This window comes from Centrocercus urophasianus, unplaced genomic scaffold, assembly GCF_019232065.1.
Source record: "Centrocercus urophasianus isolate 14NV4802_14NV808 unplaced genomic scaffold, USGS_Curo_1.0 seq_10, whole genome shotgun sequence".
Classification (NCBI taxonomy): Eukaryota; Metazoa; Chordata; class Aves; order Galliformes; family Phasianidae; genus Centrocercus; species Centrocercus urophasianus.
The window spans coordinates 21,508,831-21,536,794 of NW_024884142.1; the positions used below are offsets into that span (position 1 = coordinate 21,508,831).

A 27,964-nucleotide genomic window follows, 5' to 3' on the forward strand; every position below is an offset into this window, starting at 1 on the left:
TGTGAGGCCATTTTTACCTGTGATTATGTAGAATATTTCCAAAGCAAACTGAATAACACGATTTTAAATATTATTATTATTAATCATAACATTGACTATGAATATTGATCAGAATATTTTTGCTTGAGGTAGATTTCATAAATGATATGAATAATGCATATGATAAAATGCTGTCACAAATAAAAAAAAAAATTGAGCTGAGTATACAGTTATGTCTGAATTACTTCTCACCTTGATAGCCACTCAAATTACTCTTCTAAGAGTATATGCTAATCTGAGTAAGGCTTACCCTTTTCAAAATTAAACATTGGTGTTATTTATGAGTAGGCTGGAAATGTAGAAGAGGTGTCAATTCAATGTAGTCTGCTTTAGGGTGTGAGACATGAGTTACAGAACTTGGTTAACAGCTGGCTGAACGTAAGCCAGTATTGTGCCAGATAGCCAAGAAGGCCAATGGCATCCTGGCCTGAATTAGGAATATTGTGGCCATCAGGACTAGGGAAATGATTGTCCCTCTGTACTCAGCACTGTTAAGACTGCACATTGAATACAGTGTTCAGATTTGGGTCCCTCACTACAAGGATACCTAGTTGCTTGAGCACGAGCAGAAAAGAGCAACAAATCTGGTACGGGTCTAAAAGGCAAAACATACAAGAAGCAGCTGAGGTTAACTGAGGCTGTTTAGTCTGGAGCAAATGAGGCTGAGGGCAGACTACAGTGTTCCTTACAACTACCAGAAAGGAGGCTGAGCAAAGGAAGCACCAATCTTGATTCTCAGGTGACAAGTGATAGGACCGAAGGCAACAGCCTCAAGTTGTACCAAAAGAGCAGGAAGATCTTCTTCACAAAAAGAGTGGCTAGGGATTGGAACAGGTTGTCTAGAAAAGTGGTAGAGTTGTCATCCCTAGAATCCTGTGGATGTGGCATGGCACTTAGGGATATTGCTTAGCCATGGTCTTGTAGTGTTAGCTGATTGGTTGGACTTGACAATCTTGAAAGTCTTTTCCAACCAGTGACTATAGAATTATAGCAATCTAAGGTGAGTGAGTCTGTAGAGAGGTGGTTACCTCAGGCAAGTGCTCCTGGAAGGGGGTACAGCATAACAAACCCACAACTGAGCCTAAAGGTGGTGTCGTTTCTAAGGGCAGTATCAAAGGCTTCTCTATCATCCTGCTGAAGAATTTCACTTCTACAGTCATCCTAGTCTATATTGCTGAAGATCTCCAGATCTGTGTGGATAAAACTTGTGTATTTCTCAGATTCATAAAGCTGTGCTTTCCACATTGGTTATTTAAAAGAGAGAGAAAGCAAACAAACAAACAAAACAGATGAAACCTCTGCAAATGTATTTTGGGATGTTTTCTCATAAAAGAGAAAGAGTTATGCAAGAGCATATTTTCTAGAAAACAGAAAATATGGTGAATTCCAATAAGAAATAAAATAAATTGTATAAAAAGCTAGAAATTAATAATTAATGTCGGAAATTTAAGCTACTGCACCTCACTGAAGTTCAGATCATTTTGTCTAATTAGTGAGGAGGCAGAGATGTCAGAGGGTAGAAATTACAGAATGGAAGCCAGGCAAACACAAAGCAGCTAGAAGATCCATCCATCCATGTACATACCAGATATTCCACTATTAAGAATAAAATTTAAAGTCTTTTTTTTTTTTCTGGCAGACTTTGCAAGTGTTTAATTTCTTCTCCCACCTGCATCTCCTCAGGAATAATGTATTGAACTGAGTAAGATATTTGCATTATTCATATTTGCAATTTAACAAATTCATGGGTACACAACTCAGAAAAATATCAGAAAGTAACATTCTCTATGTTTCTAGACTTCTATTAAAAGGTTTCCAGCTGGAGACATTTGTTTCATAGTCATATGCTTTTTTTCCTACTTTTAGAGCTACTATTTTAACCCACCAAATCTGTTTTATTACCCAAAGCGTCTCCTTATTTCATCAAATAATAATCTTTGAGGCAGAACCTTTCTTTTTAAAATTCAGTGTGTATGAAATATGCTAAATATCCCTGTCTACTGTTACAGTAACAGCTTAAAAGAATCCCTAGGAAGTCACTTAAGTGAAACCTCTCTCATAAATTTAGATCAGCTATCTCTACTTAAATTATGTTTTGCAAGCAGTTCCTTACAGAATCCTGCAAAATTGTTTCCCTTTTCACCCCACAAGTCATGTTAAGTTAATAGGTCCTTAATTGCTTGCTATATCTCATGTCTCTTTTGTGAACAATTTTGCCAATTTCCTGTTCTTAGAAGTGGAACGAGTTCTCAAGCAAGGGCGTAGCTGTATTAAGGATAATATGGTTATTACAGCATAGCGGTAGGAGTGCACAGCCAAGAGAGCAGCCACATTTCATGGAATTTAGAAACACAGAATACAAATAAAAGACATGAACAATTTAAAATTTGTATTTGTAAAATATTATTTGAGAGTCAGCTATTGCTGCTCCATTTTAAAAAGTATTCAAACCCGACTAGGTGGAAGTGCCACTGGGGAAGGGTCACACTCAGGCACTGTGTACATAAGTTCGTAGATTTTGTCACGTACACTGCCAAAGAAAATCAGGCTTGATGATGAGTACTTGTGCATAGAGGCTGGTAGGCAGTTTTCCTATCAACATCAAGTGGCTGTGACCCTGGCTGCAAGTCCAGTTCACACAGACGCAGAATCTTAAGAAAGGCAAGCTGTGCTCATCTGCTGAGGGTGCCTCACCTCAGTCCCTCCTGTCCCCTGCCCTCCCAGAACACGGAGCCATAAGACTGGCTGAACAGCGAGGAGTCTTCTGCTCAGCTCCAGAAGCTGGTCTGAATCCATATCTGACAGCGAACATCTTTGAAAACAACACAGATGATAGGCATGACAGTCCAGGCTTGAAAGCAGGTTTCAGTCTCCACATAGCTGCCAAAGCAATATAGGGCCCGAGGTCCCCTCCAATTGCGGGGGCTGTTTGGGGTCGCCACCCCAAAACACAGGCACAGGAATGCCATATAATCATTTACTGTGGAAGAACGCCCTGTGCATTGGCGACAGGGAGCGTAGCATCCAATCACTCAAAGACAGTAAAGTTGGAAATGGTGCCTACTTATCTTAATGTGAATGCCATTTCAACAGCATTTTATGCAGCTGAATGCATTTGGTGGTGGTCTGTATGACAAGACATCTTAATTAAAAAGACATAACATTTGGAGTTTTTGTCTTTTGATCTAGAAGTCCTGAGTTTGGTGTTCTCATATTTATTTTTTTCCCCAAAAGGTATAAAATGCTGTTGCATTCATCTTGAAATCAAAATATTAGTACCCATATTGAAAACAAAAATTCTGTAAAATACTTCTAATGTGAAAAAGAGAAAATTACTTCTGAGATGCTGCCATTACTTTCCAACTTTTTCCAGCAGTATGAGTGTCCCTTTATTTCAGTAACTCAGTAAATGTTGGGAAAATCAGTCCTTTGTATACAAGAAATGCATTAAACAGAGGAGAGAGAAGACTCAGTGCAATTCACTTCCTTTGATTAAGTCTATAGGGAAAAAGTGGCCTTGCCAAATTCAATTTATTATGTTGGAGGAAAGAATGGTTCTCTTAAAAAAGCCCAGATTCAATTATAAATATAAGCAATTATGTTTGTTTTTTTTTTTTCTTTTTTTTTCTTTTTTTTTTTTTTTTTTTTGCAGAAGGTCATGCATACAAGAAAGAGGCATATGGAATTGTTTCAAGAGTTAAATCAGAAATTTCAGACTCTGGACAGATTTCGGGATGTACCAAAATCAGGCAGCATGGTAAGTTTTCCTTCCTGGATATTAAAAACATGCTGTGCTGTAACAATAACAATGAAGCAAGAGACCTTTGAATTAAATATTATTTCCTGTGAAGACCTCATTTTATGCTACTTTTATATAGCCTCAAGAATGAGAACAAAAGATATTTAAAGTAATCTAACCTATGGTGAGACTCATTACATTTTGCAACTAGACCATAACTAACTCACTGACATCATTACAGATGACAAGAAATTGAACTGTAGGGAACGCATTTAAAATCTGTATGTGTCTCCTATGTCTAAAGTCCTTTATATACAGAAAGCAGCTTCATAATTTAATTTGCCCAATAGGGTTTTACCTCTGGCTAGGCAAGCAAATATTAAATTAGTTATAACAAATAAGTCCAGCTAGAGTCACCTACACATTAGAGTGCCCAGAAAGAGCATAGAGTCACTGTAATTCTGTCTTTCCTTTAATAGGCCTATAAATATTTTGCATGTGAAAAGCAAAAATTAGCTCATCCTGAATTGACTTTGCTATCATCATAATTCAGACTTGTAGACACACACACACACACACAGGCATAACACCCTGACTATATCTGATATGATAATGAGAGCAAGGAAATAGTTGATTCTGCCTAATTAAAACAGGTAATTTAGTGTTACATACTTTCTAGCAGTAATGCTATGATTAGTAATAATTTTCTATATAACTTTATAATGTGAAAATTGCATATTGAATGAAAGTGAGCTAGAATTGTCTTATGTTATTTCCTCTATTCTCCCTCTATTTGAGATTTTCTGTTCATGTAAAGCTTGAATTCATTCAAAATCTCACAGGTGGTCTTCATGGATGAGTGGTGCTTACTCTGTTTCATATCACTGGTGTTTTTTGAAGGGCCTGCTAATAACAGCTGCCTAGAGGAATGGTCATCCTGTAAGGCAGTCAGAGAGTGATCCAGATACCTAAATACCAGAATCTCAGGCCTTTAGACAGCCTCAGATATCTTAGTCTACAGCAGAGTATAAGTGGTGATGACAGGACTCACACCTCTATTTAAAAATAGTGGGAGTTCCAGCAGGATGTCCAAGGGGATCTTAAACAAATGTGAAAATGTTTGATTTTGGCAACTAGCATGTTATAGCAGAAATCACTGATGACTTTTGTCTCTCTCTTATCCTAATCCAAAAGTATTCATGGACAGTCGAAAACAGTCAGCTTTCAGTCTGCTGATCCTAACATGATGCTACATGACCTCACCAGCCTGTAAAGCAATTCTCTCTCCCATTCTCAAGGAGCAGGTTTCTGCTGTTCCACCATTCTCCTGCCCCAGTTCAAATGCAAGCTGGCAATCTCTACCTCAGACCACTCCATATTTCAGACAGCAAGCACTCCTCAATTACATTCCCTTCCCTTCCCTTCTGGTGCTTTTCTACATAGCCACTACTGAAATGCTGGCTGCTGTTACTAGATAATTTGGCCATTCCTCACACACTACATTTCTTGCAAAGGACAGGGCTTGGCTGGCAGCTCAGGTGAGCAGCCTGCCAAAGGGCCAATTGCTGACAGAGAAAGACAGTCGCAGCCTGTCTCCCTGCAAAGCTAGTTCCTCCCTCTGACTCCTGTGTCTCATAAGAGCGCATTAGGGATCAGCCTTATAAACAGAGAATACATTATTTCATCTTCGTATTCAATTCTTTTTTCTTCTCTGTTCTTCAGGAGAATTCAGCACCAAACAAGGTTCCATGGGACAATTTCAAAACCACAGGCGAATATCAACACTATACAACGATAAACGTATTAGACACAGAGGCAAAAGATGCTTTAGAACTAAGACCAGCAGAATGGGAGAAATGTCTGAACTTGCCTTTAGATGTGCAAGAAGGTGACTTTCAAACAGAAGTTTAACAAAAATGAAAATAAACTGAAGAAAACAAAAACAAAAAAATTAATTGCACTGACAATAAAGAAACTTTGGGAATCCTGACACTCCTGTCTGAACGTTGTGACTACTTTATGCCAGGCTCTCCCCGTGCCAAATGTCAGTGGTTTTTTCGTACAGTTTCTTCCCACTAGTATGGCTAGTGGAGAACCAGGTGTACAATTCTTACCATCGTGTGTTGTAAGTACCCGTGGAATGGATTTGTAAGGTAATCTTTATAGATAAACCTCAAGCAACGATTCATGTTGTAACAGCTTCATTTGGTTTAGTTTTCAAAAAACTTCACCATGAAGCACAATGTATATATTTATGCAGTTTTTAAAGTTTATAACAGTCTGTTTGGCCATTACTACACTTTTTACTTTATAATATAAAAGCAAAGTTTTTGTCATTAAATGAATGTCTGTTGAGCTACATTCTTCATTGCTTTAAATGCAATAAAGTAATAATCTCACTTTTATATGAATAATATATTTCACATCTTTATTATTGCAGTTTTCTCTGGAAAGCTCAGAGTAGCTTTCTCTGCTGCAGCTGTGTATAAAATATTTAAAATGTTGTATGGTGTAAATAAACCTTTGTCTACATATCAGTTTCTTAGTGCATTTTATTCTGTATTTGTTGATCTTAAATTTGCATAAAGTTTTCTTTAAAAAGTACACATGCTGAATATGTATTTGGAGTTTTCATAGTATATTGTTCTATCTCCTCCAAGGAGTTTCTGTATTACTAAATTTGTAAAGCCATTCTGCATTTTCTTAGGATATCCTCTGTGACAATGAACCATATAAGTTGGACTTATAAGTTGGAATACTATTACAACTGTTCTATTTTATACATATTTTTGTTTTGTTGAAGAAAGATAACTCTTGGAAAATAAGTTGTTTCAATGCACAGCACCCCGGGAAAATGTTAATTTAGAATCATTAATTTTTTTGCATGTTCTTGTTGCTGTATAACAACAAGAAAGACTTCAAAGATAAAAATTCTGAAATATTTTTGACAAAAAAAAAAGAGTCTGTTTCATATTATAAATCAAGAGCTCAGTGTGATTTATGTTGCAAGTACAGTTTAAAAAAATAGGAATAAAAAGGAGGAGTAAATCTGTTCCATGCTCAGAATCAAAAGCAGAACTTTGAAACCTCTCCTCATCTACAACGTTGCTGGGGGAAAGTGGGAGGGTATCTCAAACCTCTGGGAGCCAGATTTCTAGAGAAAAAAACTACCCAAACTATTTTAGTGCCTGCTATGCATAATTGCATATGCCCCATCCTACTAGCTGGACTGATCTGAGAGGAAGAAACACGACCTCTAGTTTGTCAGGCAGAAAAAAATACTAGAGTACAGAGATGTCAGGGAGAACTTTATCTAGAGCTTTGGGAGTAGGAAATCATCCTTCATTCATTGAGAGGATGGCTTATCATCCTATTATTTTCCAAAAAACAGTCTAAGGAGAATCTTCTGCAAAAGCTTTCTCCTCTCTGAATCCTAGCAGAAAGGCAGTGCTTTCTCCAGCCATAATAAAGTCTTTAAGTCATGAAAAGGAGCATTTGGAATAGGCAAAAGCCTATTCCAAATAACCAAGTAACTCATTCGAAGTGCAGACTTCATCTAATGCTTCATTTAATCTTTGCATTAATACAAAAAAAAAACCTAGCTCCCAACCTGGTACCAAGTCCTCTATCCAGTTTAGGGGTCCAGAAATTAGATGTTGAAGTGCTTAATCCTGCATTATCAGTCTGAACTGGCCCTCTGTCAAAAGCCTGACAGAGAAGGAGGCAGCTGGCACAGCGAAATGTGCGGTCTATGGACATCATGCTGCTGAGATCTGGCAGTGCACAAAAACTCAATTCTTCATAAGGAGAGAATATAAGTTCCCAAATATTAATTTCAGTCTTTCTCCTTTTTTTTTTTACATCAAGTTCTAACCTAAAAGGTTTTAGTTTTCCCTCAAGATAAATATACAATGGAAAATTCACATTTTTTAAGGATTTCATCTGGCATGGTTGGTATTTCTCAAGCAAAGCAGGTTTTGCAAAATTTCCATTTTCAAGACTAAATCAGAAAGCTTAAGCTTTCTGATCCAGCCATAAGCCTTAGCATCCTCCTTGATTGATCAAAATGTAATGCAAATCCAGAGCACCTTGGTATTTCAGCAACTAGTGCAGAGAGAATTTATATAAGCCTTACACCAGCAGTCTAGTTACAGCAGCAGGAAGCTTAGGGTAGACTGAAAACTTACTCAGGAAACATTATAAATCAGCCTACACTCAACATGCTGCTGACCCAGTTGTGCTGTTATTAATAACCCAGTTGATGCAGGTTTAACATTTTCCTGAGTATGTACTGCACAGCAGTTGCAAATGTACTTTCAGTGTGTGAGCAGCAATGTTCAGTGCCTTTTTAACCATATCTTTTACTGCAGTGCTCAGAAAGTCATATGGATTTTTATTTTTCTATGTATTTCATGTCTAGAAATCTTAAGAACGTGCTGAAATCCACTGTATTAATATTTTTGCTTCATATCAATACAGAGTTTGTTTTTCATAGACAAGCTGCAACACAAAGTCATGGCTTGCTGCTCAAGAGAGCTGGAGAGGCTGGAGAGTTGGGTGGAGAATAACCTTATGAAGTTCAACAAGGGCAAACACAGGCTCTTGCACTTGGGGAGCAATAACCTCATGCATCAGTATAGGTTAGAGGCTGACCTGCTGGAAATTAGTTCTGCAGAAAAGGACCTGGGTATCCTGGTGGATAACAGGTTAGCCATGAGCAAGCAGTGTGCTGTTGAGGCTAAGAGGAATGATATTCTGAGTTCATAAAAAAAAGTGTAGTCAGCAGGTTGCGGGAGGAGATCCTCCCCCTCTACTCTGCCCTGGTGAAGCCACATCTGAAGCCACATCCAGTTTTCTGGACTCTACAATTCAAAAAAGACAGACAACTGATGAGAGAGTCTAGCATAGTGCTAATGGTAAAGGTTCTGGAGCATCTCCCTGATGAGGAAAGGCTGAGAGACTTGGACTGTTGAGGTGGGAGAAGACTGAGGGGAGATCTTATCATTGCTTATAAAAAAAGCATTAAAAGCAGCCCTGGTTCAGTTAGTGCTCACACGAAAAATCTAACATCTTTGTCTCCTTTCTCTACAGTTTCTCCAGGTGTGCTAAAATTCTTAAATAATTCTCAGTAAATTCTGTTCTAAGTGGAATATTCTGTTTGATCCCTATAGAAAAAGGAAAAATTCAGCCAGGAAGATTCATTCAGTAGGAAACATAAATAAAGTTGGAAGTACCTGAATTTTAACGTAACGGTTTTAGTTAGCAATCCACTAACTGCTATTTGGTGGAAAATACCTGACCAGAAAGAAATAGGCACCAGGGAGCTTAGTAATCCAATGTAATCATCTTAACCTGTGAACATTAGAACCTGCTGCTCCTTCCCTCTGGTCTGATGAATGAAGAATCTTTATTTCTTAAGTAATGCTGCTTCATCAAAGACTGGCAGAGAGTTACAAAGATGGTGAAGGGCCTGGAGCATCTCTCCTGTGAAGAAAGGCTGAGGGAACTGGATCTGTTCAGCCTTGAGAAAAGAAGACTGAGAGGAGACCTGATCCAGATCTATAAGTATCTAAGGTGTGAGGGGCAGAATGGCGAGGCCGGACTCTTTTCAGTGGTGAGTGGAGACAGGACAAGGGGAAATGGCCGGAAACTGCAGCATAGGAAGTTCTGCACAAATGTGCACAAGAACTTCTTTACAGTGAGGTGACGGAGCACTGGAACAGGCTGCCCAGGGAGGTGGTGGAGTCTCCTTCTCTGGAGATGTTCAAGACCTGCCTGGATGCCTACCTGTGCGACCTGGTGTGGGGGACCTGATTTGGCAGGGGGGTTGGACTCGATGATCTCTGGAGGTCCCTTCCAACCCCTACAATTCTGTGATTCTGTGATTCTGTTATCTGCAGCCTGCTGGCTGAGTTTTGCAGTCAGAAAGGTAGAAAGAATGATGTGATTCTTTTTAGATGGAGTTGTAATTGTTTTACAAAGACAGGCTGAGGGGGCTGGGCTTGTTCAGCCTGGAAAAAAAAAACAACTGTGGAGTGACCTAATTGCAGCTTTTCAGTACCTAAAGGGAGCCTACAAAGAAGGGGAATCAACTCTTTGAAAGGGTAGATAACTGCAGGACAAGGGGAAATGGTTTTAAGTTGAGGGAGGGAAGATTTAGGTTGGATGTCAGGGGGAAGTTCTTTACAGAGAGAGTGGTGAGGTGCTGGAACAGGCTGCCCAGAGAGGTTGTGGATGTTCCGTCCCTGGAGGTGTTCAAGGCCAGGTTGGAAGGGGCTCTGGGCAGCCTGGTTTAGTATTAAACGAGGAGGTTGGTCACCCTGCCTGTGGCAGGGGGATTGGAGATTCATGATCCTTGATGTCCCTTCCAACCCTGGCCAATCTGTGATTTTGTGATTCCCACATCCTCAAAGTGTGCTGAATTCTGAGCATTTTCAGTGTTTTTAACACCCTCTCCACTAGCTCTGTGTTAAAAGAGTGATAGCTCCTCAGTTGCTGACTTTCTTCTTCAAAACATACAGTGGGCACCTAAGACTTGAAAGGGATTAGGAACTGTTGCGCCTGACTGTTCATGCCTGTAGCAATATTTTGAACACCTGCTAGTCTCAGTATTTTCTTATTGATTAGATTAGCAAGTAGCCTAGCTGGAGGTTTCTACTTACTTCCATGTCTTACATAAGCAGATAACATGCCTTCATCACCATGCAGTTTCAAGCTTAGCAAGCAGTCACCTATACCTTACATGATGCAACACTGACCATACAAAAAATCTATATCCTTTTGTGTATCCCTACTTAGGAGTTTAAATACCTCTAAAAATCTTGTTCTCTGGATCCAATTTTAAGAACAGCTACAAGCTAGTGTTTTTTTTTCCATCGCCAATTCAATGATTTATTGCATTATGTTTCTGGGCTACTGACACAGGAAATTGCAAAAGGTGATGCCTGAAGGATCACATACTATAAAAAGGAAACTAGAATTGATTAGTATATAAGTTCAATTTTTATTCAGTGTCTCCTTGGACCTATCTACTTTATTTCCTGCTCTTCTCAAGAATAGTGTTTTAGGAAAAATATTTTTAGAGCTCTGTTTTTAGTAATTACATTCTTAAATCAAGCAATGATTATCTATGGTTTCTAAAGACAGATAGGTAGGGTCCACTACATTTAATTTGGGAGTTTAACTACAACACAATCTTGCCAATATTTTGAGTATTGAGCACTTGCAGAGCAATCTGACTGCGTCTGTTTTAGGTGCCTAGGTTCTTTGTATAATATAAAGGGGGGGCACCTCTGAAGCCCAGCTGGGTTCATTCAATGCTCTACATTTAGTACTAACATCTTTATATTGATTGCACCAAAAATTTAAAAGCCTCCTAAGGGCAGTAAAATAATTCTGCTAAATTAAGCGCTAAGTTTAGCTAGATTTAGTCATCAACATGTGAGCTAACGTCTAGGCTCCTACTGTAACCAGTGGAAAACAGGTCAATATAGGCAATGAAACCTAAAGACAGTTTCAGCTTACCCATTCTTAGAGACTGGATTCATTTACTTTGAGATGCTCTAGTGCATCTGAAACATCTGCACGGAGATTGCAGATATGAAAGACAACTGAAGGGAAACCTGCATGTTTCTAGTCCAGGTAGGATCCCACACTGCATCTGATATTAAACACTTGTGTTATGACAGGTGAATCCAGCTTCGAAAGAAAGATTTTCTGATGTGCTTGAGATTATTCAGCCTCCATCTTCCACAGAGAGTTGCATTGGGTTAGAAATCTTATTTCACGTTTGCCAACTTCATACAAGTGTCATAGGTCACTATCACACATTGCCAAGTTACAGAGAATCCACCTTCAAATCCTGCTCTTGTTCAGAACATTTATGTCTGTTCTGGTAGAGGTCTCATATTTTCAACAATAGTTCTAATGGTTAAATTTTCACATCCTTCATGAAGGACTCACTACCCAGTACAGACTGATATGTCAAGTTATCAGTAAACTTGAAAATAGATCATTCTGGATGATGGGAATTAAGCTAGGAAATTTACAATGATGTGCGTGGAGCTGGTTTGAATTTCAAATATAAATGTAACTGTAGAATGACCCTTTGGCACTTCTAATTATGATTAGACAAAAATCAAACCTGAACAGAGAAGATGACAAGTGTAAGTGCCAGTAATATTCTCTGATCTCTTAACTTCCATCCTTTTCCTGAAACAGATGGTGCTCGTGGTTCAAATTGCTACAGGATTATCTGGAGGTGGAAGGTCTCCAGTTTTCTCTCTGAGTCTTCTGACCAGCAAATAATTATGCACAGAAGGAAAAGCACTCACACCCTCAGAGAAGAAAAAGTCAGCCATACTCAGTATGTATACTCAGCATAAATTCAGACAGGTCTGAGAACATTATTTTTGCCACAGAAATAAAATAATGGTCTCTGAACCTCATCCTTAACAAGTCAACTTGGGCTTGGGATATCTGGAATTAAAATTTAAAAATAGTCTGTTCCTAAGGCAGATTACACAGAAATTGCATAGAAATAAAAGAGATAATGTTGCACACCATAGAATGAATGAATGATCTTAAAGAAAGAAGATAGGGAAAAGATTTCTCAGTTTTACAGTGTAACTCTTAACTCCAATGTAAATGGTGGCTTTTAAATGTAGAAAACTACATTTAAAAAAGTGTTCATTACCTCACAATTAAATATGAACAAAAAATATAAATATCTAGTAGCATTCAGTAAGAGAACATGCATTTTTCTCTATCAGGTCTGGAAAGTCAAAAATACATCCATGCTTAATTTATGATATGAAATATCTAAATAATTTTACCATACATCATTTCCAAAAAATAGTGCCAAAATCATCTGCTTCAGAATCACCCTTTAGTAATAAATCATTGGTTATCTTTTGGTCGGAATTATTCAAATAAAAGATAATAAATATTTACATATACTCAAAGTGAAAAAGAACTAATTAACTTTGAACTGGAAATTTGTTTTCTGAAAACAGCCCATTACAAAGATATATATGTTGAATTAAAGTAGATTTTATTTGAATTTACAATGGTCCCTTAAGACCTTGTGTTCTTTTGAAATTGGGATGGCAATAAAGAAACAGATTAATTTTGGTATGTAAAAACCAGATCATCCTTTCCCAAGTGTCTAATGATTGCATATCAAGAAGTCCCCCATTTAATTAAAGAACCCTATTCTAGGATGACTACTTATCTACTCTGCAGCAGCACTTCAGATCTTATGAATCCATTGTTCAAGGTCTGCAAAAATCTCCTTAATCACAGAATGAAATTTTAAAAAGAAAAAGTCTAATCTTTGCATCTGACCAGAAAGTTTCTACCTATGTTACAGAACCGGGAATGAAGACCTCTTGTTCCATTCTCAATACTCCTGAAAACACAAAGTGCTGGAGAGCTTTGGATACTCTAAAGATGTGAAGACACCAAAGAGTTCATTGCAGCTACTGAATCAATAGCACATTTTGTGTTAGGTATTAGCTGCAAAATCTTAGACTTTCTTAGGTTGTTAGTAATGTTTAAATTCTTTGAAAGTTTAAGTTCATGCATTTGCCTCCTATCTTGACACGCCATGTACCACAGCTGCTGTATCAGCAAGCGGAGACATAAGCAGAAGTCTTACAGGGGGATGTAGTTTCCTCAAACTTAACCCTAAGAAATGTTTTCCTAATATATGTTCCCACAAAAGATATCAAGCAAAGATTACTAATAAAAAATTAAAGATAGAGCCACTAGGAAGATTTTTACCTGTCTTCTCAAGCATCTGTCCTGCTCTGTGTCCACATCATAACAGAGACATGAACATATTTGAACAAACCTACAGGAGGGACAAAATTATCAGTGTTGAAGCACCTCCCCTATAGAGATTGAGAATATTGGCGTTGTTTAGCCTAGAGAAGAGAATACACTAGGGAGACCTTATTGCAGCCTTCCAATAGGGTGCCACAAGAAAGATGGGGAGACACTCTTCACAAGAATGTGTAGTACCAGCACAAGGGGTAACGTCCCCTCTCTGGAAGTGTTCAGTGCCAGGTTTGATGAGACTTTGAGCAGTCTGATCTAGAGGAAGGTGTACTTACCCTTGACAAAGGTTGGACACTTCATTGTCCTTAGAGGTCGCTTCTAACTTAAACCATCCTATGATTCTATGATTGTGTTATGCATCTGGTTGTCCATCCAATTAGCATTCTAACTAAGATAAAATAATTCCAGCAAGACCAAGAACTACAAGACTTTGCAGCTGTCCCATCTTCAAGTCATTTCAGTTCTTCAAGGGTGGCTCTCCTTGTTAATACTTGAAATTTGACAAGCTGCAGCTTGCACACTGCTTGAAGAACCTTTTCCACAGAATAGAAAAATAGAAAAATACTGAGAAAGAGATTATTTGAGGAAACCTATCGGAATGCATTTTGGGTAATTAAGTAGCTGTTGCCATGCCGACTGCAGTATAAGGAAATGGTTGTCAACTTGTGTCCACATTTGTCTTTATCATAAAGACCAAAGCAGAACATATCCTTCCTTAAAGACTGTGTTTTGACTACTTGTGACCTGTGCTGTAACTTAAATATTGATTTTAGTCTTTAATAGGGTAAATATTGATACAGTTGCAACTTTTATTAAAATTTCAAGTTGCTTTTCCACATAAGCTTTGTGACCTGTAGCTAGAAAACAGGCTTTAGGATTCATTAAATTGTTGACTAGGAGTGAATAATTAAAGTATACTGCATTCTTTCAAAATATCTCATTTTAAAAATGCTAACCAGCTATTAAAAGCTAACTATAAAAAAGTACGAACAATATTTAAGGATATTTATACTTTCAACTATAAATGGCAAATGCTTTGGAATATTAATTCAGAATCATAGAATGGATTGGAACGGACCTTTAAGATCATCTTGTTCCAACCTTGATCCAACCACTAGAGCAGGTTGCTCAAAGCCCCATCCAGCCTGGTCTTGGTGGGAGCATCCACAGCCTCACAGGGCAACCTGTTCCAGCATCTCACAGTATGTTATATATAGTATATTATGTACTAATTCTGCAACAATTCCCTGCTAGATGACCTAAGATGAAGGCAAGTTCTCATTAATTCATTTTAATTGTTTTCTTGTTTCCAAGGAGAAAGATGAGCACAAATGCTACTGTCCCTCAACTCAGGGGTGTCATTGGCTTTTCAGCAAGACTCCTAAAAGAATCTGCTCACTACCTGCTGGCAGCATTTGAGTTGAACCAGTTGGACTGCAGTGGGAATTATGAATACTGGGCAGAGAAAGTTTTTGCTCAAGATTCACAGAGCCTGCTCTTCATAAGGGCAAATATGTGGTTCAGCACACATTGCGTATCACATAATCATCATTCACATCAAACAAATGCAAATCTTAGTTATATAGACAAATCAACCATCTGGCCTCTCTTTCCTTTGCCTGACAGCAGAAGAAATAACAAAGTGTTTCTTTCATTTTATAGCAGCATTCCAGACAAGAGCAGATGAGGAAAGGCCAACACAAAAGCAGCATAATACAGAAGAAATGGCCCAGAAATAACATAACTGCCCATTCCCAGGAAGTTCTTTGCTCATTTTGCCAAAAAACAATTCTTTCTCACAGATTCTGAAGAGTTCAAGGCTGCTGCCATCCTATACTTGAACTCAAAATAGAATGAGGTGAGTTCAGGTGGAATCTGTTACGTCTTCCTCCCCATGTGCTGAAGTACTCAGAGTTTCTCTCATCATCAGCTTTGAATTCCTGTTCTTAGTGCAGAGGCAGTCCTAATGTCATTTCATTCTTCTTCTTCAGGCCTGTTGAGAAGTGAGGCAATTAGTTACACCACCTACATCCCCATGATCAGAGAAGGGAAAAACTCAACACGAGTAAACAATGTAATTGTGCATCTTCTTTTACTGAAGCTTGAGAGAAATGAAGTTCTTATTCCTTGATCTTTCTCTCAGACTTAAGACTGAGGAAGGGTGCATATTACTCTCTGTCTGGGACCAGTGCTTTTCTGTGATGCAGAGAAGATGGATGTCTCCACCTCTGCCATTGACCTTCCTGACAGCTCTTGACAGTGGTGCTGATTATCCAGCCACAAGAAGGATGAGAAAACAAGTGAACTGTCTCAGCTGTTTACAGGGGAAAAGAGAGTTAAGTAGCCCATCTCGTTCTGAGGAATTAAGAATGAAGAAATCACTAAGGGCTTTGTTGTGGGCCCTTATTTTTCTGACCTGCTTCTTGAAGAAAGGTACTAGGAAGATTGGCAGTATTGTAAGAGAAAACAGGAGGTCTAAAATAGATTGAAAACAGACAGGAGGACTTAAGCAAGGCAGATTAAATTGTCTTTTTCTTTCTCGAGAGTCTGTCCAAAAACCCTCTAGCCATTCAAGTCATCAGAGGAATTGTACATTGATCAGAAACTAAACGATTATTGTTCATTGATTTCCTGGTTCAAGCGTTGTCTACTGTAAAGTTTACTACTGTTTCAAAGAGATGTCTCATCTCAGCAGTTGTTTTTTGTGTCCCAGATATCTGTCTGCCCTCCCTGTGAATTGAGAGACAGCAGTATGCTTGTTAGTGCCAATTTAACTTCAAGGCTAGTAAAACCAGCTCACATTTCTCACCGGGATGCGAATGTTTTATGAAACTCCAGCCACCAACCTTGACTGTCAGCTCTTCCTGCAACCTGTGACATCTATTTGTGAAGCTGGCAGGCTTTTTAACTTCATGTTACTCAACTACAGTGTCAGAGTCAGACCTCATGAAAATTGAATTAACCTGTATGAGAAAAAAAAATCCGGTGAGTTCTCCTTGACAGGGAATACAAAAACTACACATTTATTGCAGTCATGTTGTGATCTGTGTCACATTAGATGGAAGAAAACTAGAAAAATATATTCCCCATCACCTAAGGAATTCTGGACAGGCAAAAACTTTGGTAGAGAATTTATTTTAGTGACAGCTGGAGGGGCCTGGAAGGCTGTCAGGTCTAATATAGTCAGGTTCAGGGTTAATTCCCACATGCAAGATGCAAGTACAGGCATGCAAAATTTGGAACCCACTCAATCAGGGGAGCAGCAGCATCTGCTCTGGTCAGCAGGAGATGTGGCATTTGCTTTCTGATACACAGTACTTTAGCAGAGTAGTCTTGTAGACAAACATAACTTGGCAGTTTCAAGTCCTGGGTACTGGAAAATCTTTCTCCATACAGGTGAACAATACAGACCTACTCAGAAATAAAAAGGAAAGATTACAAGTAAATTTGTTTTAAGAGCAAGGAAATCACCTCACTTGAAGAGATAACCAACTTAGGCCAGTTTTTGTACACCATAAATCTGGAATTAATCCATGCGCCTCATTGAAGTTACTTCACTTTTTAACAATTTAAACAGAGCAAGAAAACAAACAACACCTTTCGGTGGCTTTTTTCCTCCATCCTATAGTAAACCTGGATTTACACATATGAAGTAGACTTCGAAGAATTAATTTCTTCTATCATTCTATATATGCAGGAAGTTCTCTCATGTAAGCCAGGAAAACACATCTGTGCACTTGTTTTATTCTCCTCCTTTAGACGAAAAAGAAGCTTCTTATAGGCACAGGTCATTGGCAAGAGACAGAAGCTGAACTCCATTTATCACTATTGATGTCCCAAATACTTCATACGAAAATATTATTTGTAAGCAACTTTCCAGACATGTTGAGAATTTCAGGTTTGTTTGAAACTTTTCCATAAGCTGCCCTTCTCTGGAAAAATTGAAGAAAAATTTGTGTTGCTGTAGTTAGGGCACTTATTAAGACAAATACATTATTGTTTAACAGTCAGTCATAAGGTTTTCATAATTACATTGTTTTTTAGATATCTTATGTCACAGATTAACATCTGATCTTTTATTATATGCACTTTGTCTTTAAAAATCAAAAGATGGAAAAATACCTCTTATATAGAAAAGGTCTTACTCTATTCAGCATTAGGATTCTTACAACTCACGAACCTCTAAGAGGTATACACAGGATTATGTGGAAAAGTTGATTCTGAACACGAAATCAGCCTTCAGCTAGGTATGTTTTCAAGGGCTTGAGCAGAAATTAAAAAAAAAAAAAAAAAATCACCTGAAGTTATGCATATCTCATATATCTTTACATGAATCAGAGGTTGTTACATGTCAGACTGAGGTGATCTTAGCTCAGATTGAGGTTCTCTTTGAGAGGTCAGAGAAATGCGTGTATGATCTGAAGGAGAGATGTAACGTGCTCCTCCAGCTTCAGAAAAACAAAAAAAGGATAATAATAACCATACTCACATGCTTCCTGCATGCCAGTATTGCAAGTATGAGACATTCTGATGGAGGGAAAGTATCATTACTATCCTCTTCTTTCCTTTTTATCAATCTTGGCAGATTCTTTAGTTCTCCAGGGCAAGTCGGACCAACTTGAAACCATGCAATCCTAACAGATTGGAACAAGTATGAGGACACGAGACAAAGTACAATATGTGTACAAAATGTGGCAATCTCCATCTAGACTATGAAAAGATTCTGTGCCAGAAGGTTCTGTAACTCAGAGACTAGATAAGTGCTTAGGAATTGCAGTTTTTTGTTTTGTCTTTTTTTTTTAAGGAAAATTAACTTTCACCGTTGCTGAAGTCTTGACTGACCTTCATATGTGTACATGTTTGCAGGAAAACATTAGAGAAGAAACTAAAACATGTTTTCTTAGATCTTTCATATCTGACAGCAATTTCATTAGCTTGTGTGAAAAGCTGTTCTGTACCTTTGTAAGCTTGTGAATGAAGAACAGACATTTATTATAAGTGGGGCTTTCAATGACTAAGAAACAATGTCCTTTCTTTTTGTAAAATCAAACTTCAAGTTTGTCCATACCAAGTGAGTGTCTTTTGAAATAATTTCATTATCCTGTGACCAATAGAAGGAAAAGGGAAACGCTACTTTACAAGGAAAAAATTTTGTTCCACAAGTAGCTCAGTCAGATTCTGGTACATTCTCACTGAGGCTCGTCGTCACAATCAAGCTACAAAAAAGGAGCATCAGGCATCCCACAACCAGCTATTGATAGAATGCTGTGAGCAAACTGTGAAAACCACATTAGACAAGAATCTTCCCTGTTGCTATGCAAGATAATACAGAAGAAATTCTCTTGCATTTTTCTTTCCCCAACCAGTAAATCATCATGTGCTTTTGGTAATAAATACTTTGGTCTCAGACTCTAAACATAATTTTTCCACTCCTGCAATTAATTGCACTTAAAGATATGCAAACTAAAATATTTACCTTCAGTGTTTCTACTCGTTAGAAGTGATTTTTTTTTTCTCTAGGTCTTCTTTGTGGGATTATTGTTCTTGTTTTCAATAAAAAAGGACCTAGATGAAATTGAAGACTTCAAGAATTCTTAAAATCAATTTACCATTTTGCCTGGAATGAGAGGTTTCCAATCAGTGTGTCCTTCCTGCAGTGACTTATGAATTAGAAGTGCAGAAGATCTTAAAGAAGAAAAATGACACAAAAAAATGCAAGTAAGCAAAGATGAATATAGTAGACTATAGGCTGAGAATAGCAAGTGCAGACAAGAAATCAGTGAGTGGTTCTGTAGTGGAGACTCAACAGAACACAAAACATGCATAGTCCTAGTTCAGATACTCTGCAAGACAACAAGATAAAAGTTACAGCATGTTACTGCTCTGTCTGAGGTACGTGACAGAGCAGGATGTAGATGCAAAAGTAATGAAGAGGTGAGGTAGGAGAAGTAGACGTAGTGAGTCACAGATAAATCTGTAAAAGACCAGGATACTGCAGAACTGATAATGAGTGCTTGACTTGTTGGTTGCTGTTGCAACTCATGTCTAAATGTCAGTGACATATTGCTAGTCATCTCAAAATTTCTAGAAACAGATGAGGCTCCAAGAAAATTAAGTACTTTTATACAATATCTCACAAAAAATATATATAAATGCAGAAAAATATTTTACTATATATGTTTATGATATAAATTGTGAAAATTCATATATATGCTTTTATATTCTTATGCATGCTTCCTTGTTAGGAAGGATGAACTAATGTTTGAATCAGTTTGCAGTGAGAGAACTGCAGACTGTAACCCAAAGTCTCAGGAGTACAGACAAACTCTGTTCATTCAGAATTCCATTATTATAAATGTATACACTGCCTGAGGTCTGAGCACACAGAGGAATGTTCTTCCTACTGTTAATGTCACACTAGAGATTCACCTTAGCTAAGCTAATGTAAAAAAGATGCCTGCTCTATAAGAACAGCATCCTACCAGCCTGCTGTTATGCTCTGTGCTCATACTATGTTCAAATGTTAGGCACCAAGACTTACAAAAGTTCAGATGGGAAAGGGAAGCACTGTAGTTTCGTCTGCTAAGTAAATGAGTAAACTGCTTAGAAATTCTATTAGTGTCAAGTAACCATTTTTTTTACAATGTCCAGCCTTCACTTCAGGTGATGCTAAGATGAAGGTCACCTGTAATAGTGGCCTGTCGCACTATAGAATAAAGCAACTTACATTCTGCCTGAGCTGCTCCTGAAATGACTTACTGCTCTGCAAAGAAGGAGGCTGAAAGCCAGATAGTGAACAAAGCTGAATGACAAACCTTGTTAAAACACATGAAATGAGTTCCTGCACCTTCTCATACCAAAAGATGTCCTATTTGCTAAAGACTGCTCTTGACCTACCTCCCAGAGACACAACGCTAAGAATAAATTGTCATCAGGCTATAGAAATACTGGTGAAACTCAAGACTTTCCAGAGGAAAGTCTAGAGTAGTCATGGTGCAAAAAGAAGTTCATAACTTGAAGATAAGAAAATAAATACCAATACTGAAGCATATTTCTAACATCTTCTGGACCTCAGACCTGTGAATAATCGGTCTGGAGTTTGCACATTAATCATGAGTACAATTGGAGTGATGTTTGCCAAGCAATTATTGTTACATAGTATCCTCAAATTGTGCAGCAATTAAAACTAAGTGCTTGAGACTTAGCATAACTCAAAACAATAAAATGCTTTGTTTCTTTGAGCCAAACAGCTTCCAGAATTCCTTTAGAGCTACTAGTTGTGAAACAGATTCTCATTTTTTTGGATGACTTAGGCTACCCTCTATTACCAAAGGGTTTAAAAGGCTCAGCCTGATGATCACCTATCTGAAAGCCATTATCCACTCCGTTTGTTGTGGGCTCAGGCCTGCAGAAAACCTGCTTTCAGTAAGCTTTCCAAATCTGCTGAGGCTAGTGTGTTTAACAGCACTCATTTTAGAAGGACGTGCTGGCCTGTACAAGATTTGTGAGGAACATGATTTCTGGCAGCAATGATTATTAGAGTCCTTGAATGCTTTGGGAGCACAAGTCGGGGTAACAGGCTGATATTCTTGAGTACAGTGTTTTAAAAATGGGACTGCAATGGCTGCTGAGCCATACACATGAAAGAAGTAGACTATATGAAATGAAGGAAAATAAACCTCAGCCTTTACTGTAATAGTTCTTTATGTACAGGCCGCAGAGAAAATAGTATATTTCAAATTAGCTGTATTTCCAGATTTTTTTTTTTCCAGTTCTATCAAAGAGAGAAGGCCTAATTCTTGCGTATAGATTCTCCACACAGGAGATGAGAGAATATTCACAAAGACACACTTTAACCTCTTCAAAGACATCTCCCTATTTCCTCTACAAACAGAATTAGATTCCTTAAGAGGCAATTCAAAACATTTACATTGGTACTCAATTCTAAGTCACTTTTTAGGACCTAAAACAGACTTGAACTATAGAAGGAACCTGGATAGTTTAGTCTCAGTAGGTGATAATCAAACTTAATAATATCCCCTTGATTGCATTAAGAAATGCAATGTTCTGTGATTTAACTGAACTATTTTTGCTTCTCCCTACTGTTTTCCCTTCCTGTATCAAAAGAGGCTCAGCTTAAGTTTGTCTGTTTTATGAGGAGATGGTGTCAATGTAGCAACTTTTGGCAACTCTATTGAAGCTCATAGCTTTAGGATTTGACTTTATTTACATCAATGAAAGCAACCGACAAAAAAGTAGCATTTTCTTTACCTCATTCTCATAGCTTCCTGCAAGGTTATCTTGCATTAATCTTAATTTTTCCCTACCTCTGACAGAATTCACAAAGCACAGGTAAAACAAACATACACAGTATTCTAATTTCTATTGATAAACTCGTCTATTGAAGTTTTGAAGGCCAGAGACACTGTTATCAGTTTATCCAACTACTTCCATATGAATTGCCACAGAATTACAGCAAAGCACTTCCTGCATGGATTTGATATAAGAAATGGGAGTTGTTTAAGACCATTGTAAAAACCTTAAAGTACTAAAAACTTCTGAGCATTCATAGGTAATATTCAATTTTCTGTCTTTATTATGTAGGTCAGTCACTCTTCAATTTTACTATGTTTGCAAACACATAATCAACATTTCATCAACTTTCAGCCCATGGAATCAAGTCCTCAAGCAATCTGTGGTCTCAATATCCTGCAGATGAAGATAACTTGAATAAAACCTGAGGCAGACGCAGAAGAGAATTGTGGTTCAGGTCTATGAAAACAAATGGAGGAGTAATAAGCTCAGAAGAAAGACTGAGTTAGGGAAGGGGAAACGGTCTTTGCAGTACCAGGGACATAGGGCTACTGTTCAGGAGTATTTCTGTTGTGTATCCGTCTGCTGAAATGTCCCCGAGTGCAGGGCTACTGTGGACACCAAGCTGAAAAGCATTCTTTCTTCACAAAGTGGGCAGCAATTTGTATGCAGGAGGAAAATGGATGGCAGACTGGGAGAAGCTATGGTTCATCAGCTCAGCACTGGTGAAGGGCATCTAATTTCCAGCGCCTAGTTTTGGTCTCACCTATCAGTTCCAGTTTAAGAGGAACGTAGATAAAATAGAGAGAGCATGTGGACTACCACTGACATTCATTGACACTTGCTGAACATTTATGGGGACCAAACAGTAGATGTGAGCACAGTGAGAGGGTGGGTGGTGTGTTTCAGCAGTGATGACAGCGACAGCTGGTCACCTCCACTGGTGTAGATTTTTATGAGTGCAGTGATCAGGCTCTTGTTCATCACTGATAAAAATGCATAGCTAATAGTGGTGACTGCGTTGAAAAATAGTATTTTGTACCCAAGTATTTAAAATCACTATTTAAATATTGTTATTCTGCTCTTTGCATATCTGTGGTAATTTCCATGGAAATAAATAGGAGACATTACTTTCAGAGTGACCTACATATAATCCCCATTACATAAAAGAGAGTTATTTGATTTCTTAATAAATACGGTAGATATTTTCCTCAATACTTTTTTCCTCATCACCACCCAAAAGTTTATCAACAGTCTCCCAAAACTTCTGCAGTTCTTTTCTTTAATCAAGTTAAGATTGCTAAGATTGCCAATGAGCAATTTAAGTTTTTTTATCAAAACTACTGTGAACCTTTCAAGCATTAAATAGTTGATCAATTCTCCAGTTTGGAACAGAATTGAAGCATCCAGTTGCAGAAAGTTCTGTGGGGCCCAACACAAGAAAGGCACCCAGAGGAGGGCCACAAAGATGATCAGAGGGCTGGAGCACCTCCCCTACAAGGACAGGCTGAGAGAGCTGGGGCTCTTTGGCCTGGAGAAGACAAGGCTCCAAGGAGACCATATAGTGGCCTTTCAGTACCTGCAGGAGCCTACAGAAAAGATGGGGATGGACCTGTAGTGACAGGACTAGGGGAAATGGCTTTAAAGGGAAAGAGGGTAGATTTAGACTAGATATCAGGATGAAATTCTTTTCTGTGAGGGTGGTGAGACATTGGCACAGGCTGCCTAGCAACATTGTGGATGCCTGCTTCCTGTAGGCATTCAAGAGCAGGCTGGATGTGTCTTTGAGCTGCCTGGTCTAGACGGAGGTGTCCTTGCCTATAGTAGGGGAGTTAGAACTAGATTATCATAAACATCCTTCCCAACCCAAACCATTCTGTGATTCTGTAAGTTAATATGACTGCTTTTTTTGCTTGCGTCTCCTATCCACCTCCATTAGGACAAGTCACTAGATAATGACTTCACAAAAATAAAATAGGTGATAAAATTTGTCTTCTAATTCCATTTCGGAATTCTATGCTAGCTATATTTCTGCAGGCTGATAGAGCTATTTTGCAAAAAAGAGAAGTTTGATCCCTTGATCCCATGAAGAACACTTTCACAGAAGAGATTTACTGTTTACTGATCTTTAGTTAGGACCACTATGTAACAGGTGCATATCCTGATTAGTAGAATCTGAACTGGCAGAGTAACAAGAGAAATACTGCCTTCACTTGTAAACTCTTCCATATCAGATAGTGTGAGTGACCTTTAAAAATGCTATCTTGCCATCTAATCTTGAGTCCATTGAAATAACTTCAATGTGTTTGCTGCAGAATAAGAATTCAGTCCTTTTATGCATTCTAGCCCTTTTCAGGATTTCTAGAAGATTTGCAGAGATAACATAATGGAACAAATACCACGCTAAACTGTTCTTTAAATCCAATATAGACTTGTAGCTGAAATCACTTTTTAAAACAGCAATTAAATGAGTTCAAGCAGTCCTGGTGTTCAGATACTATGACTGTAATTTTCTGCAGCTGTGGACTCAGGTAAATATGAATAGATATATATTGTCATGATGTAGTTTAATTTGCAGCTATTCTCTATATTATAATGTCACACTGAGATTATGTAGACACAAAGAAATATTTTTTTAGTTCCAGCTTGTATTTCCTCATCAAATTAAAATAACTATTGGGAAATGGGTGAATGTCTCATCCTCTTTAATACAGCTCAAGTCAGTTGTCAACTATTAGCCTGATCATCACTTTTTTCAGGGAATTTTAGGTAAACTAATACATTTTAACTGTTTTTCGTTGAAGAAGTTGTAGCACCTCCTATCCTTCAAAGTTTAGGAAAACAGCTACTTGCAATTACAAATATTGGACAAGAATGCCTGGCAGTTAAGTCACACTTAAATGTCTGGAGGAGTTAACAGTCTGAGGCAATATTCACTGCTCAGACAGCCATTAAGTATAAGAATCTACCTGACCTGGAGGTCATTACTGCTTACGTTAATTACTGCAATGACGAATACTGCATGTGACACTCTACTACATTTGCCTAAAGCCATTTCTGCAACAGATCTATGGTGACATCTGGCAGTCAAGAAAAGCACATACAAATACATTTATTTTATTGAAGAGAAAATACCAAATGTTTGAACTGACCAGAACCACCAATAAATTGGCAGGCACAGAGAGTAATGCTGTCATAACTCTAAATTTCCATACTCATTAGTCAATTATTATTACCTATAGATATCACACACATAGAAATACTATGTGTGTGTGCATGCCTATGTTCTTCACCAGTCTAAAGCTTTTTAAACAGATATAGATCTGCTGGGAGATAGATCAAACAGACTAAGTGAAATAGCTCAGGGCTTTCTTGAAATAGTATAAATCAGGAATAACTTGAATTACTATTGTTTTTCGTATAGTAGTTTCTGGGAATATCCACTGTACTTGCTGCTCATACATCTGCAATAATTGTATCTCATAAGATGTCTCTGATCTGAAAAGATCTGAGTCCTCATGGGCAGCACAAGCAAAATATAGCAATAAAACAGGGCCAGCACTTCTAAGTGGCTTTAAAAATCCTACCCTAAAGAGACACACACAATATTAAACTAAAGGTGAGGCTTGAAATTCGTGTGAATTCCAGAGACTTAGCAGTTCACACTGCCATTCCAGTCACAGTGAAGTAACACCATTAAGAAAACATTTTATGAAATACTACTGTTGTGGTCAGACTTGCTCACTGCTTGGACTCTTTCTAATTGACCTTTATTCAATACGTTGGCATTGTACTTCAAACTGTTTATGATATTGCTCTTCAGACAAGCCGAATGTCTACGACCTCCTTGTGTCCTCATACACTCATGGGCACTGGTGGTTTGCTTATTACCAACCATCAGCTGAAGTCAGAAAGTCTACTCTAGCGACCAACTGCTCCCCAGTGTACAAAAAGATTCATAACTGGCAGACATCTGATAATTTTGTAACAACTCACTTCTGCTGTACAATGCAGTATGTTGAAGAACTATTAAAAAATAAGATTTTCTTTTCCTCAGATCTGCTGAAATTGTTTTTATCTTCAGATCATGGTACAACAAATACTAAATGAGTGTAGAGATAACCATTATCAATACATTAATTTTGATGGTTTTCATTTGTGCATTTATTTCTAAGACTGGAGATGTCAATGCAAACAAGGTCTATTTATTGAATATAATAGATCAAGTGGACATTTTCTCCAAGACAATATGGAATGGAAGAATGTAAAGACCTCTCTAAAGGATCATTAATAAAAGCATGATTATTATCCTTTCCATATAGCCAGCTTTTATAACAGACTTCTACACTGTACCCTAATGCATGGGCTACATTTACCACAGCCAGAAATTTGTACTATGAGGTCTCTCCATTCTTGATGTACTGTGTTATAAATGGCTATGTACATCTCTTGTGCTTTGTTAACACTGTGAACTGCTTTCCAGAGTATTTACAGTAGACATTCAAAAAGTGCTGTGTGACTTAAAGATTTGCTTCTTTATGGCCATGGCGGCTTTTACTGGAATATGACAAAATGCTTTATTAGTGTACTTTTGAATGCTTAGTAATTCAACAGCGGCTTGCACTGACTTGCCATACAGCCAAGGAAACAACAGAGGTTTTAAAAGATGCAGAAGGGAATATAATTTGATACAAAATCCCCAAAGGAATTCTCTCTCTGCACTTGCAGAAATAGCGTCTAATATTTTCTGCTGGTAAGAAGGCCTAACTGGATCATTCACAATGTCCATTCTCCATTTTCATGAAAGCTAAAAACAACACCTTACAGCCAATCAAAGTTTTCATTTTTTTGCCCAGAGGCAAAAAATAGTTTCAACTAGGAGCTACTTCAGCTGTTGGAGAATGTCTAGACCTCTCTTTCTTAAAAGTGAATGTAAGCAAGACTTCTATCTTAACCCTTCTACTTCAAAATGAGTGTTAACAATGAGTGCATTTACATTTGAAATGAATGAGAAACTAGGATCTACTTTAGAAGTATATGCCCCCAAATCCAGAAGACTAATTTATTTGCTGTGCTCTGTTGATATAAAAAATAATAATATTAGCAGTCAGATAAATAAAATGCAGCTTCAGTACAAAGTACTTCTTCTTTTGAAGGTAGAAAATTTAGTATAAATCTCTAGAAGGTAAGCTCAACTGCAAAAATAGAACCTGTTTCAGACGAAGAAATAAGTGATAAGATAGAGTAGGTGAAAAAGAAACAGAGTAAGGTATCTAAAACTGTATGTTGGCTTCAGGGACTTGAAAGTATGTCAAGTCTGCTAGCATCAGAAGTCACATGGAATGCCTGAGGATGTCAAGGAAACATTATCCCTCACAATCTAAAGAGGAGCAGTAGGAGAGCCAGAACTTGCTTAGAAAACGAAGTGTGAGGTAGGGCAGGAATTGTTAGGTATGTCTAGGTTCCATTTCTTAAGGCTCTGTGATGTGCTTGGCTAAGAGACATTACACTGAAGGGAAAATAAATGTAGGAAAAATCTGAAGATCTTCTTGAGTTAAGTAAAAGATCAAGTAATGACTGTGTTTCAGAGGTGTCACATGGGTCTGTCTCAGACTCAGCAACACAACTGAGGCAAATCCAACAAGAAATTATTTTTATTTCTGTCAAGGTATTAGAAATGTCACACACACTGGAGACCAATTTCACTTGTAATGATGAAAACTCATCTTTTATAACCTTTCAGAATAGGATGTGTTTTTTTCAAACAGAAATGCACCCTAGGCAGACTGTCCTGCCTATTCCTTGTATATTCAAGCCTCTCTTATTTTGGAGTGATACAAGTAAAACAAAACATCATATCTGGATATTAAAATATATATTATTTTAAGTTATTTTAGATCTTATTCAAGTGCCAAATATGGCCAAAACCAAAGCCAAGGCGACTGCACTGCATTTAATGCTATTTGACATTAGAACTAATAATGAATATTTGTCATTATATATGAGAAAGTAATAGATCATTATGGATAACTC

General features: G+C 37.8%; 1 protein-coding gene across 1 annotated transcript in view; it reads left to right on the forward strand.

The window, feature by feature from the left end:
- Positions 1 to 6,065, forward strand: part of ADGRB3 (adhesion G protein-coupled receptor B3) — a 448,004-nt gene extending 441,939 nt beyond the window's left edge. Inside the window, exons 29-30 of the mRNA XM_042817191.1 lie at positions 3,692 to 3,796; positions 5,501 to 6,065. Of these exons, the coding sequence (XP_042673125.1) occupies positions 3,692 to 3,796; positions 5,501 to 5,689 (294 nt within the window). The 3' untranslated portion in view covers positions 5,690 to 6,065. The remainder of the gene's footprint in view (positions 1 to 3,691; positions 3,797 to 5,500) is intronic.
- Positions 6,066 to 27,964: the final 21,899 nt, after the last annotated feature.